Source organism: Anomaloglossus baeobatrachus, chromosome 4 (genome assembly GCF_048569485.1).
Source record: "Anomaloglossus baeobatrachus isolate aAnoBae1 chromosome 4, aAnoBae1.hap1, whole genome shotgun sequence".
Taxonomy (NCBI): Eukaryota; Metazoa; Chordata; class Amphibia; order Anura; family Aromobatidae; genus Anomaloglossus; species Anomaloglossus baeobatrachus.
The window spans coordinates 589,169,895-589,184,359 of record NC_134356.1 but is presented as its reverse complement, the minus strand read 5'-3'; the positions used below and the strand labels follow the sequence as shown (position 1 = coordinate 589,184,359).

The 14,465-nt window shown below is 46.6% G+C and overlaps 1 protein-coding gene across 2 annotated transcripts in view; it reads left to right on the top strand.

Annotated features, from left to right (window-relative positions):
* Nucleotides 1-14,465, top strand: part of LOC142301860 (disintegrin and metalloproteinase domain-containing protein 9-like) — a 168,964-nt gene that overhangs the window by 39,243 nt on the left and 115,256 nt on the right. For both annotated transcript variants that reach the window (XM_075342901.1, XM_075342902.1), the window contains 2 exons: nt 1,752-1,830; nt 2,126-2,202. In XM_075342901.1, coding sequence (XP_075199016.1) covers nt 1,752-1,830; nt 2,126-2,202 — 156 coding nt within the window. The remainder of the gene's footprint in view (nt 1-1,751; nt 1,831-2,125; nt 2,203-14,465) is intronic.

Below are 14,465 nucleotides of genomic sequence, written 5' to 3'. Positions count from 1 at the left end.
CACTGAATTTAATGAAGAACCCTGAGGTCAGGTTACCTGCGGTCACAGGTGGAGGACCATGGGAACCTCCAGCTGCGACTGCAACTAACCTGAGTGATGTCACCGCTGATCGTGGCTCATTCTCTTCCTGCAGTTACAGTGTGCAGACATGTTCCATGATTGTATGCTGTAATTTTAGATGTAGCAGAGCTGAATCGTTGTGGGACCTCATGTGGATGATGATGAACCTTCAGGGATGTTTTTGGGGTTAATAAAGTGGTGAAAGAGGGTGTTTTTTGTCTTTTATTCCAAATAAAGGCTTTTTTCAGTGTTTCTGTTTATTTACTTTGACTTACATATTAGTAATGGGGGGGTGTTCTCATAAACACCTCCCATTATTAATGTAGGGCTTTACTGGCAGCTGTGAGCTGTGATTAACCCCTTATTACCCCGATTGCCACCGAACCAGGGCAGTCGGGAAGAGCCAGGTAAAGTGCTGCGATTGTCGCATCTAATGAATGCGACAATTCTGGGTGGCTGCAGGCTGCTATTTTTAGACTGTGGGGGGGCTCAATAAGCATGGTTCTTCCCAGCCTGAGAATACCAGCGCCAGCTGTCGGGTTTTATCTTGGCTGGGTATCAAAATTTACTACACTGCATTTTTTAAAATTATTTATTTAATAATTAAAAAAAATAAAAGCCACATGCGGCTCCTCTTATTTTGATACACAGCCAAGATAAGCGCACAGCTGAGGGCTGCAGCCTGTAGCTGTATGCTTTATCTGTGCTGCTATCAATAGATGGGGGACCCTATGCCAATTTATTTTTTTTATTTATTTTTACAGTACGATATAGACTCGCAGAACGGTTCTGTGATTGGAAGAGTTACTTTCACTTTCACTCAAGCGTGGGGGTGCATCTGACTGCAACCAATCACAGATGCCGATAGGCGGGGAAAGCAGTGCATATGCATGAGGGCTAATGCCTGGCCCTGGAAGTGAATCAGCAGCTGTGAGAGCAGTTACAGGCCATTGGTGACTTGGTAAGTATAGCGGCGCTTGCATTTAAGATTTTTTCTTTATTTTTCTTTTCTTTTTTTTGTTTTTTGTTTTTTTGGATTACCCGTGTACCGAATCCGAATCAATACCTTTAATTCCCTGAGAATTCCAGGCCCAGGCACTCGGGTATGTTTAAGGCTATGTGCCCACGGGCGCTCGTACCTGCGGATGTATCCGCAGGTACGAGCGCATGCTTCCCGCAGCTGCCCGCCGGCGTCCGCAGCTATTTTTAGCTGCGAGATTCCAGCGGAATAGCTGCGGGAAACATGCGGACATTCATGCGGCTTACCTGCGGACGTCCCAGACTCTATCTCCATAGCGGACATCCGCAGGTAATTCCGCATGAATAATTGACATGCAATTATACCTGTGGATGCAGACATCCGCAGCATATTCCGCAGCCGTACTTTCCGCAGCGTGGACACAGCACTCCCCATGTCCCATAGGATAACATGGGGAGTGACTGTACATGCTAAAACCTGCGGATTTATCTGGAAAATCCAGAAAAATCCGCAGGTTTTCCGTGGCAAAATCCGCACAAACAAGCTCCCGTGGGCACATAGCCTAAGTCGGATCCGGACTTTTAGAGTCTGCGTCTGGCAATCACGAATCCTGATACATAAAACCATAAATTTCAAAAATGTTGAACTTTGTTTTTCTCATGATGACATGTGCTGAATTTGCTGCCCATGATTGGTTCTTTTTGCTTTGCAGGCTATTTTTGGCCAGGGATTTTCAAGTATTCGTCGATGGCAAGGTGGACAAATGGCTGTTGAAATTTATATTGAGCATGGTTGGTCTTTATTATTTGCTTTGTGATATAATCCATTATTGTCAACAAAAGTAATATACAGTCCTCACATGGAATCAAAGATGTTACTTATAGGAACCAATTTGATCAATGGTTTTCTTTTTTAGACCTGCATTAAGAGAAATAAAAATAAACAAAAGCTAAAAATCTAATTGGTTGCTATGGACAAAGCCTCCATATATTTTCATAATTTTTCCAGGCTCCATTGTTTAGTTACAGTGTAATAAAATAGGTAACTGTAAATCATAAATAACCACTAATCTTTTTTTATTTTTAGGGTGATTGCTACTATTCTGGTCAAATCCTGGAATCCAGTGGGTCATCTGTTACGCTGAGGACATGTCTAGGACTGCGGTATCTCCTCTAACCTCTATTGAAGCTACAAAATGAGTTACTTGGTCAAGTTTAGGGCTTCTTTTAGATTTTTTATTGAATATCTGCAGATAACAGAGAATTTGCTTTCTTCACTCCAATACAGCCTGTGTGATCTCCTCCTTCCAGTTGGCAGACTCTACTCTGTGTGTGATCGTCTCCTTTCCTGATGTACACAATGCCTGGGGTATCATAACCTTCCCTCTGCCGTGTTCCACAACATCTTCTCCTCCTACTAGGAGCATAACTATAGTGTGTGCAAGGGTTGGAATTGTACACAGGCCCTGGAGCTTAGAGGAGCCCAAAATATCCTTTTGGCCCATATTAAAAGATCAACTACTTGGTGGTATCCCTCAAAAATTTGAACTTCCATTGTGCAAATGTGAAAGTGTCATGTACTATAGGGATGGTGCCAAAAATCTTCCTACCTGTCCAGGAGAACAGTAGAATTAATCTTCCTTTCTCGCCTTTTCATTGGGGGACAAAGACAGTGGGTATTATGACGTCTCCAGGGAGGCGTGACACTAGATTTGCAAAAGTTTTAGCTCCTCCCCCCACAGCATATACCCTAGCTAGGCAGGAAACTAGCTCAGTTTTTTCTAGTGTCAGCAGGGAGGCTGACATGTCTGGACTGAGCTCCACCAGAGGTGCCTCAGGCCAGCTTATTTTGTTTTTATTTTTACTTTTTATTTTGTTTTCTTATTCATTCTATTTTTGATAGGGGCAATACCAGGGTGCATTGCCACTCCCGTTCCCCCCCGTGTACGGGCAGAGGAAACCTGGCGTGCACAAGCCGTCAGTCTTCCCTCGCGCCCAAGTGGTCGGGTCCGCGTACCCCTCCAGGCTCCCTAGAAGCAAATCACACCAAGGTAGCTCCAGAGGGCTAGCAGAGCCGAGGACCTGCTTCAGCCTTGAGCCGAAGATGCATCCCTGAGATCCCCACATCCATCACTGACGCGTCTTCAGACGGAGCCAGGAGCAGGTAGGGAGACGACGAGTCATCTGTCCCCTGCATCCAAACCGCCGCCTGGAACGGCGCCGGTGGGGCAATGCAGGCCGTAATCCCGTGGACCATCATTAATTTAGCCCCCGGCTTCTGCCTGCATTCTAGCAACGCCCCCTCTCACTGCTCTGGAAGCCGCTCCCTCACTCAGGAGCAGCTCCTTTCCAATTGGCCGTCACACTTAGTCCCAGCTCTGAGACCAATCAGCCTCCGGGGGCCGTCTCTCTCCTCCAGGCTGCCAGGAACACTGGACACCATTTTCCACGTGGGGAGCAGACACGGGTGAGATCGCCTCCTTGGCTCTGCACTTCTGCAGCACTATATACCGCTCTGCTCAGCGGTATATCGCTGTCTCTCTAGCGGTGTGTGCCTGCTGGCTAGCGGTGTATATCAGCTATTAGCGGTATATACTGGCTCTGCCTGCAGGTATATGCCGGCTGTTTGACAGTATATGCCATTTTGCTACGGTATATACCGGCTGTGCATAGCAGTCACTTTATAATACTGCTAGTAGCTCCTCACTCATATAACTCTACCCCTATAGGGCTGTAGGACTCTATTTCTGACATGCGTAACCGCAAGGATGATAAAGCTTCCCAGGCGTCCTCTATGGACCTGTACTATGCCTGTACCACCTGTGGACGCTCGTTTTCTAATGGCCGAAGCTATCCACTATGCCAGGGCTGCAATGCCCCTTCTACCGTGTCACAACAGACCCCGTTGCCGGACCAGGATGCCGTGCAGTCTCTGGATTCTGCTCTGGCCACCGGCCAGGCAGCACCCCCATCTGATGACGTAATGCCTGCATGGGCTCTTCTAATGTCTAAAAGGTTAGATGACCGTGCCGCTTAGATATCCCAGCCGTCCTCAGGCTCCCACAGCCTTCCCCCAGCTCAGCTCCCTCAGAGGAGCCCGCCTGCTTCGTCTGGTCCCTCTTCTCCAGAACGTAAAAAGGCTGTTTCCAAAAGGCGCCATTGCGACCTCTACGCCTCATCCGACTCGGACGATAGTCAGTCTGACCGAGGTTCCGTGACCTTTAGTAGTCACGATTCTCAAGACTCTGACTCTGATTCAGATCTCCTTTCTGAGTTTAGGCATATAGAAGACACACTAATTTCGGCTGTCAATCACTCTCTGTCGATCTCTGATCAGTCTCCTGACCCGACTTCTCAGTCGGCAATCAAGCAGGCCAAGAAGCCTCCTAAATCGTTTGCTCAGGATCCGTTTTTTCGGCAAATTATATCTAAACGGTGGGATCACCCTGATAGAAGGTTTAATAAAAAACCCTTCTCTTCATTCGCTTATCCCTTTCCCTCTGAAATGGTTAAGCCCTGGTCAGTACCCCCCGTTGTGGATCCGCCAGTATCCACACTGGCTAAACACACGGTCATGTCTGTTTCAGACAACGCGTCTCTCAAGGACTCGTCCGACCGCGCAGTTGATGCTGCGGTCAAATCCATTTTCCAGGCTTCGGGCTCCTCTCTTCGCCCCCTGTTTGCCTTAACATGGGTCGCGAGAGCTATGGGGGTGTGGAGCAAGAACCTACGCAGGATGCTTCGCTCTTGTAATATTCCGCCGGCGGCTTTTGAGATCCTTGATTTCTTCTCTCTAGCCTCTATTTAGTTTCTTCATGGCTCCCTAGATGCAGCTAGTTTGTCAGCCCTATCGGCGGCCAATGCTGTCTTTGCCCGTAGAGTCCTTTGGCTAAAAATATGGAATGCGGACAGTGCCTCCAAGAAATCCCTGTCCACACTCCCCTTCCATGGCCTGCGTCTGTTTGGAGAATCCCTGGACCAACTCATATCTAGACGACGGGTGGTAAAAGTACCATTCTACCTCAAAAGCGGCCTGTATCCAGGAATTTTAAAAAATCTCCTTGGCGCAGGCAGTCCTTTCGGCCTGCCCCCCAAAAACCATCAGCCCAAGGATCGTCCCAACGCTCAGATCGAGGATCTGGTCCCTCAAGGGGCTCTTCTTGGCGTTCCCACTCCAAGCAACCTAAACCCAAAGGACCTCGCTCTGTACAGGCCCCCTCAGCATGACGCCAGGTATCCCTCAGATCCGACTCCTGTTGGAGGGCGGCTTCTGCTTTTTCGGGATATCTGGCTGGACCACACTCATGATGCTTGGGTTCGAGAAATCGTCACCTCAGGTTACAAGATCGATTTCCATTCCCTGCCGGCCAACAGGTTTCTGCGTTCTCGTCTTCCAAAGTCCAAAACGCAAAGCCAGGCCTTATTTCAGGCCATAGCCTCTTTACAGAAAGCAAATGTTATCATTCCAGTTCCCCTGGAACAGCACGGTAAAGGTTTTTATTCAAACCTTTTTGTTGTTCCGAAAAAAGATGGCTCTGTCCACCCTATCTTGGACCTCAAACGGCTGAACAAATTCGTACGGATTCGAACTTTCCGAATGGAATCATTGAGAGCAGTGCTAGCCACCATGGAAGCTGAAGAATTCCTAGCTTCCATAGACGTTCAAGACGCTTATTTACACATTCCCACATGTGTCTCTCATCAACGGTTCCTTCGCTTTGCCGAAGGACACCGTCATTTCCAATTCAGGGCCCTCCCCTTTGGGCTGGCCACTGCGCCTCGGGTCTTCACAAAGGTCATGGCAGCCGTCATGTCCATTTTACACCCCAGAGGCATCCTGGTCGTTCCCTATTTGAACGACCTTCTTGTCAAAGGGAGCTCTCTTCAAATTTGCTCAGAAAGTGTGCAGATTTGCCTAGACACGCTGTCAATGCTAGGGTGGCTTATCAACTTCAACAAGTCATCCCTCATTCCTCATCAGCGCATCACCTTTTCAGGTATGCTGATAGACACGGCTCAGTCCCGGATTTTTCTTCCAGAGGACAAGAGGTCTTCCCTGATCTCGGCCGCCCAATCCCTCCGCTCTCGCCGTCACACATCCCCTTGGAATGGAATGAGAGTGTTAGGCAAGATGGTGGCGGTCATAGAAGCCGTGTCCTTTGCCCAATTCCATCTGCGCCCTCTACAACTGGATCTTCTATCCTCCTGGGACAAGAATCCAGCTTCCATAGACCGGCCAGTCCGCCTATCTCGGTCTGCGCTCAGCTCCCTCGTCTGGTGGACTCAAGCCTCATCCCTATCTCAAGGGAAGTCCTTCCGCCCGGTCCACTGCCAAGTAGTCACGACGGATGCCAGCCTGATAGGCTGGGGTTCGGTGTTTCTCCACCACACTGTTCACGGACGCTGGTCTCCTTCCGAGCGCTCCCTGCACATCAATGTTCTGGAGATCAGAGCCATATTTTTGGCCCTTCAGAATTTTCAACCCCTACTATTGGGCCTCCCTGTTCGGATCCAGTCAGACAATGCCACGGCCGTGGTTTACATCAACCGTCAGGGAGGAACTTGCAGCAAGGCAGCGATGAAGGAAGTATCCAGGATTCTTCTTTGGGCAGAGAAGCACATCCCCATTATTTCAGCTGTCCATATCCCAGGGGTAGACAACTGGGCCGCAGACTCTCAGCAGGCAAGGTCTAGCGACAGGGGAATGGTCCCTCCACAACGAAGTGTTCCATCAGATCACTCTTCGTTGGGGACTCCCGGATGTGGACCTCATGGCATCTCGAATGAATGCCAAAATACGTCCCTTCATATCCCGGTCGAGAGACCCGCTAGCGATCGGCTCCGATGCCCTAGTCTTTCCATGGGCGCAGTTCCGCCTACCCTACATCTTCCCTCCATTTCCTCTCATTCCGAGAGTAATCAAGAAAATCAAAGCGGAGGGAATCCCGGTGATCCTCGTGGCCCCGGACTGGCCCAGGAGAGCCTGGTACCCAGAGCTTCTCTAACTGCTCGGCGACACTCCCTGGCATCTTCCCGACCGCCCGGATCTTCTGTCGCAAGGTCCAATATTCCACCAGAATACAGCACAGCTGCATTTGACGGCGTGGCGCTTGAATCCTTGATTCTAGCAAAATCAGGTCTTTCTTCTAAGGTAGTTCATACCATGCTTAATGCTCGGAAGCCTTCCTCCGCCAGTATCTACCACAGGACCTGGAAGACCTATCTTTCCTGGTGTGACCGCCATAATCGGTCGCCCCTTACCTTTTCAATCCCTAATGTTCTTGCCTTTCTGCAAGATGGTCTGGACTCGGGACTAGCTCTCAGTACCCTTAAAGGACAAGTTTCTGCCTTGTTAGTATTTTTCCAGAAGCGGCTGGCTTCCCGCCCTCAGGTCCGTACCTTTCTTCAGGGGGTGGCGCATTTGGTCCCTCCTTATCGCCACCCCTTAGATCCCTGGGATCTGAATCTAGTTCTCGGAGCTCTTCAGCTTCCTCCCTTCGAACCTCTGAGAGAAATCTCTCTTCAACGACTGTCCTGGAAGGTTGCCTTTTTAGTTGCCATTACCTCTATCAGGCGAGTGTCCGAACTGGCGGCCCTTTCCTGTTGCTCACCTTTTCTGATATTCCATCATGATAAGGTGGTCCTTTGGCCTTCCCCCGCTTTTCTCCCGAAGGTCGTATCTTCTTTCCACTTAAACAAGGACATTGTGTTGCCGTCATTCTGCCCGATCCCACTCTTTTGAAAAAGCCCTTCACACTCTAGATCTCGTCAGGGCTCTGCGGATCTACATCTCCAGAACAGCGCCGTTGCGCAAGTCCGATGCCCTCTTCGTCCTCTCAGAAGGACACAAAAAGGGCAACCAGGCTTCTAAATCCACGATTTCTCGATGGATTAGGACTGCCATCTGTGAGGCTTACAAAGCACGAGGTGTTGTTTCTCCTCAATCTGTGCGGGCCCACTCTACGCGAGCAGTGGGTGCTTCCTGGGCTATCCGCCATCAGGCTCGGTGGCCCAACTTTGCAAGGCTGCCACCTGGTCCAGTGTGCACACTTTTACAAAATTCTACAGAGTGCATACGCATGCTTCCGCGGATGCTGCTCTTGGAAGACAAGTCCTTCAGGCGGCAGTGGCCCATTTATAAGTGGCCACTGATCGTTTTTTTGACAGTGTTTTGATATATGTTCACTGCAGTTGCTTTTGTTACTCAGCTCTTAGTCTGATGTTATACACTGTTAATAGTTCAGTTCCCACCCAGGGACTGCTTTGGGGCGTCCCACTGTCTGTGTCCCCCAATGAAAAGGCGAGAAAGGAAATGACATTTTTGTGTACTCACCGTAAAATGTCTTCCTTGGAGCCTTTCATTGGGGAACACAGATCCCACCCTTGTGGTTTTGGTTGTCCTTCTCCTTGTCAGGTTTCCAGGTTTTCCAGTTCTCTTTTGAATGAGCTTGCCCTCAGTTAACATGGAGTTTACTGTTCTGTTGCCCTACTTCCTGTCCAGCTGCTTAAAAGGCCGCCTCTAAGCCTAGTCCAGTGCCTGAGTATACTGCTTGCTGTGTGCTCCTGCTTTGCTGCTGCTAATCCTGATTGCCTTTGGATCCTCCTAAAGACTACCGACCGACCGACTCTGGACCTTACCCGGTTTCTCTCCGTCTGCCATCTTGGGTCAGCACTCTGCCCGGTTCTCTCTGGTTCGTAACCACTCTGGACAATCATTCCGTACGGACACTCCTGGACTTTTACCGCTTGCCCCTTGTGTCCCGGCTGCGGCGCATTTAGGCCTTCCGGGGTGATTGCCGGACAGTCCCTGTATAGGGGTTCGCTCTGGTGGTCTCCCTGGGGGAGTCCGGTGCGTGGCCCCGGGAATTCCCTTCGCTCCGTTTCGGAAAGGTATTTTGTGTATTTGTACTGCTGTGTTTTCCGTTGTGTATCTACCGTGGTTACATATTATAAAACATCTTGTACCAGGAACTCGTCTCTGATTGTCATTGCCCTACGCTATCGAAATCCTCAGAACATATATAAGTATTACACTCCTACTGCTTTTACACCAAACTGAGCTAGTTTCCTGCCTAGCTAGGGTATATGCTGTGGGGGGAGGAGCTAACACTTTTGCAAATCTAGTGTCGCGTCTCCCTGGAGACATCATAATACCCACTGTCTGTGTCCCCCAATGAAAGGCTCCAAGGAAGACATTTTACGGTGAGTACACAAAAATGTCATTTTCATTGAAGGAGGGATCTCCCCGGGTCGACAATCTAGAGTTTTGAGTTACTTCTGGGATTGGCGCTACTGTTCGCCATTACAGGGGTAGGGTAGACAAAGTTTGTGGTGTGGAAGTCACGTAGCACTGGTTCCTACCAAAAGCGCAATAAGAGACCATTAATTTAAGAAAGTCCTTGTTCAGCCTTATTTCTACACTGTGGAGGCAACTGGACTGGTATGTTCCAGCCTACAGATTGTGGGAGGATGGAGCTAGGCGACCATGTCCACAGGTTTCTGGCAGCTTCTGTAAGATGCTTACGGTGTGTGCACACACTGAGTATTTAAATGCAGACATTTTTATATCTCTTGGCAGGAGAAATGCAGCAGCAAGAACATGCATTGTCAATGCATTTTTGTGTGTGTTTTTGTAAGTTATTCACCTGCGTTTTTCTAGTATTTTCGGACACCAATGAATGCTATAGAGATAGATAATAGAGATCGATAGCAGGGGTAATGGCAGGGGTAATGGTTTATGGGGTTGATGTCAGCTGGCATCAAGCCTTGTGTTAGTAATGGAGAGGCATCTATTAGACACCCCCATTACTAACCTACTAAGTGAAAAGAAAAAACAACACACACACAAAAATACCTTATTTGAAGAAACACTCCCCCACTTTCCCTGGTTCATAATTTTATTTAAAAAAAAAAAAAAAGAATACAAGCAAGTCCACTGTAGTCCAAATTTCCAACGTAGTCCACAAATTGAAACCTGAAAGGCATAAAAAGCGAGAAATAAAAACAAGACACTGTCCCTTGTTCACCAATTTATTAGAAAGTAAAATTCTCAGCTCTGATATAGTCCAGTGTAAAGTTCCCACAATGTATCTCGACTACCTAGGTGAAAGGCTGTGGAGAATCCATACTAAGCACTTCAAAAGACCATATTTAAATCAATATATCCATCTTTATTAACATGATTTAAAAACATAAACACTAGACATTTTCGACATATTAAAAAATCAACAAAACAGGGTGTAAGATAGAGGGTCCACCATAGTACATTAATTTATAGTATCACAGAATATTTAATGAAATTCTCATATACTTTACTATCACAAAGCATTTGAGTTTACAATAATGCTTCGTTTTGTCTATACCTATCAAAGTGTGATCTGTATATTCTCCCTTGTTCCTCAATGTTTCAGGGTTAGATGCCTTATTTCATCACTGCAATAACCAATGTAACAAGCAAGAGGATATACTATATTTTTCTACTTAGGTATCACAGGATAATTAGTTCATAATAGAAATTCTAACAGCCTTAAGCACTATATTTATATATACCATGTAACAACCTGTATATTTCCTCTTGTTTTTGAACATTTTAAAGAGTGGAATCTCAATTCCATTAGTATCGCAGTGTAATGCAGCCCAGAGGGTAAAATTCGCTGAGATCTATTATATGTAAAGAATAGGCATCTTCTCCATTCCCATGAGAGGAACTAGGAGAGGCCTCTCAAACAAGGGATCAAGCAGACAATCATTTTGATTAATGTTAAAGATACTTTACCTGGGCGGACCCTCCCCAGAGTGGTGTGGGGAGGGTCCGCCCAGGTAAAGTTCTAGTGCTTAAGGCTGTTAGAATTTCTATTATGAACTAATTATCCTGTGATACCTAAGTAGAAAAATATAGTATATCCTCTTGCTTGTTACATTGGTTATTGCAGTGATGAAATAAGGCATCTAACCCTGAAACATTGAGGAACAAGGGAGAATATACAGATCACACTTTGATAGGTATAGACAAAACGAAGCATTATTGTAAACTCAAATGCTTTGTGATAGTAAAGTATATGAGAATTTCATTAAATATTCTGTGATACTATAAATTAATGTACTATGGTGGACCCTCTATCTTACACCCTGTTTTGTTGATTTTTTAATATGTCGAAAATGTCTAGTGTTTATGTTTTTAAATCATGTTAATAAAGATGGATATATTGATTTAAATATGGTCTTTTGAAGTGCTTAGTATGGATTCTGCTTAGAAACACTCAGGGACCACATTATTAGTTTTTGATAGATGATAACTTCCTTGCGAGTAAAGAAAGGCTGTGGAGCCCCAGAATGATGCCTCGGAACAAATCTCCATAGGCTTTGATCAACAGCCAGTCCCAGCTCTCGATGCGCACCGCGAGACCTAGGACACTGATGAGCCATGACGTTTTTGAGGTCACTGCTTATCACAGTGATGAGCTTTGACTTTCATGACCCCACCGCTCATCAGTGTGCCGGGTCTCACAGTGTGCAGCATGAGCTGGGACTGGCTACCTAGGTGAAAGGCCCCAGAACGAGGCCTCAGGGCAGCAGCAATCGAGGAATGTTGTTGGAGCTGCTGGATTATGTTGGAGCTGGGAACTTTGCTTTTTAATAAATCGGTAAATGAGGGACCGTGGTTTGTTTTTGTTTCTCTCCTTTTATGTTTCAGGTTTGCATTTGTGGACTACGTCGGAATCCCTGGACTACGGCGGACCTGGATGGAATTTTTTTTATTGAACTGATGAACCAGGGAAAGTGTGGGGGAGTTTTTTTTTCCAAGTAAAGTATTTTTATGTGTGTGTTTATTTCTTTTCACTTACTGGGTTTGTAATGGGGGTGTCTGATAGAAGCATCTCCATTACTCACAACAGGGCTTGATGAGGGCTGACACTACACAGCTGACAGCAACCCCAACTACTATAGCCCCGATTGTCATCGCACCAGGGCAATTGGGAAGAGCAAAGGTGTAGCACCAGAATTGGCGCATCTAATTTATTGTGCCACTTTTGGAGTGGCTGTGGGCTGCTATTTTTAGGTTGGGAAGGGCCCAATAACCATGCATCGTCCCAGCCTGATAACATCAGCTCACAGCTGTCTGCTTAACCGTTGGTTGTATAAAAAAAATAGAGTGGACATAATTTTTTTTGCCATTTATTTTTTTTTTTTTATCATAAAAAGCTGTGCAATAAGCTGGATAGGGGAAACTGCTGCATTTTTTAAAGAAGCAGCATGTAAATTCTTTTATCGTTTTTGTGGATTTTTTTCATCATTGAAAACAATGACAGTGCAAAAATGTTACCGCTGCATTTCCGCTGCTTTTGTGGTGAATAAAACTAGCTTTATTTAAATATGCAATGTAGACAAATGACAAACCAAAATGCAATAAAAAAGCAGCAAAGACAGCTTTTTTTTAATGCTAAGAGAGCAGGTTTTGGCTGCAGGAATTAGCATGTGCATAAGGCTATGTGTGCACGTTGTGTATTTCCATGCGTTTACGCAGCGCTTTGCTCTGCAGTGTAAACGCATTTGTTCTGCGTCCCCAGAAAAGTCTGTGACTTGTGCAAATTCCATCCGCACGTTGCGTTTGAGAGTGCAGCGATTTGCATGCTGAAATTTGTTGCTGAATCGCCGCATTCAAAAAAGCAACATGTCACTTATTTTGCGCGCTTTGGATGCTGCCCTCACTCTGTCTATGGGAGGGGCAGCATCCAGAGCACATGAAATCGGCATCAATTCAGCAGTCACAATACATGCATTTTGAAACGCACATGCACTGCCAAATTGCTGCAGAATTTTCAGCATGACACTACGCAACGTGCGCACATAGCTTAAGGGCTCATGCGCACGTTGCGTAATAGCATGCATTTACGCTGCGTCTAGCACTGCAGCGTACATGCATTTGTCCTGCGTCCCCAGCACAATCTATGTAGATTGCGCATAATCCGTGCACACAATGCTTTTTTGAACGCAGCGATTTGGTTGCTAAAATTTTGACCCAAATCCGTGCGTTCAAAAAAGCAGCATGTCAATTATTCTGTGCGCTTTAGATGCAGCTCCCACTCTGTCCATGGTGTGAGCAGCAGTCATAGCGCATGAAATTGGCATGTAATCTGCTGAAACACTGCATCCATTACACAGTGTTTCTGCAGTGATTTGAAGCGCACATGTGCTGTCAAATCGCTGCAGAAATTTCAGCATTTACATGCAAACAAGCCCTAAAACATGAAAGAGTTGACATGCTGCAGATTATTTTCTGCACCAATTCTGCAAGTCACAAATAAGCAATGTGTAAATGAGACTTCAGGATTCTCACTGACTTTACTGGCATCAGGATTCGCTTTAGGTTTTGTGGCAAATCTGCTCTCAAAAAAGCATAAAAAGTGAAACAAACGCAACGTGTGCACACAGTCTATACTGAGGAAATTGTGAATACCTAAAGGGGGCTTTACACGCAACGACATCGCTAACGGGATGTCGTTGGGGTCACGGAATTTGTGACGCACATCCGGCCTCGTTAGCGACTTTGTTGCGTGTGAAACGTACGAATGACCTCTAACGATAAAAAATACTCACCTAATCGTTGATTGTTGACACATCATTCTAATCCCAAATATCGTTGCTGTTGCAGGACGCAGGTTGTTCGTCGTTCCTGAGGCAGCACACATCGTTACGTGTGACACACCAGGAACGAGGAACATCACCTTACCTGCGTCCTCCAGCAACGAGGTGGGTGTCACTTTCTTTCGGCTGCTCACCGCCCCTCCGCTTCTATTGGACGGCTGCCGTGTGACGTCGCTTAGAAAGGAGGCGGTTCGCCGGCCACAGTGATGTCGCTAGGCAGGTAAGTCCGTGTGATGGGTCCGAGCGATGTTGTGCGCCACGGGCAGTGATTTGCCCATGACGCACAACCGACGGGGGCGGGTGCTTTCACGAGCGACATCGATGTTGCTGCGTGTTAAGCAGCCTTTACTCGCCTACACAATTTAGCCAGTAGATGACAGCACATATATAGCACATTGCATTAATCAGTCCTCAGTGTAGGCACATAATGCATTATACATTTTCTAACTGTGCCAAAAGGGAATTCTGGCACATTGTGTAACAGATCTACTGCCATACGACAACAATTTCACTCAGCAGAAGTAGGATGGGTACTGGGATATCACAAAAACAGTGAAAGTATGAGAGGCAAGCTACCCAGCAGAGAGAGCAGGCACTCAGTAAAGTACTTGGTGCCTAGGAGCAATGGACTATTGTCTATGCACAATCATATATGCAGATTCTTGTAGCATCATCACATTATCGTTGTATGGTGCTTTTGTATTGCTCTACTGGGAAACTTGCCACATTTGTTTCATTAATGTCATAATAATCAATTAGAAAAAAAACCCTCTATGTGCTTC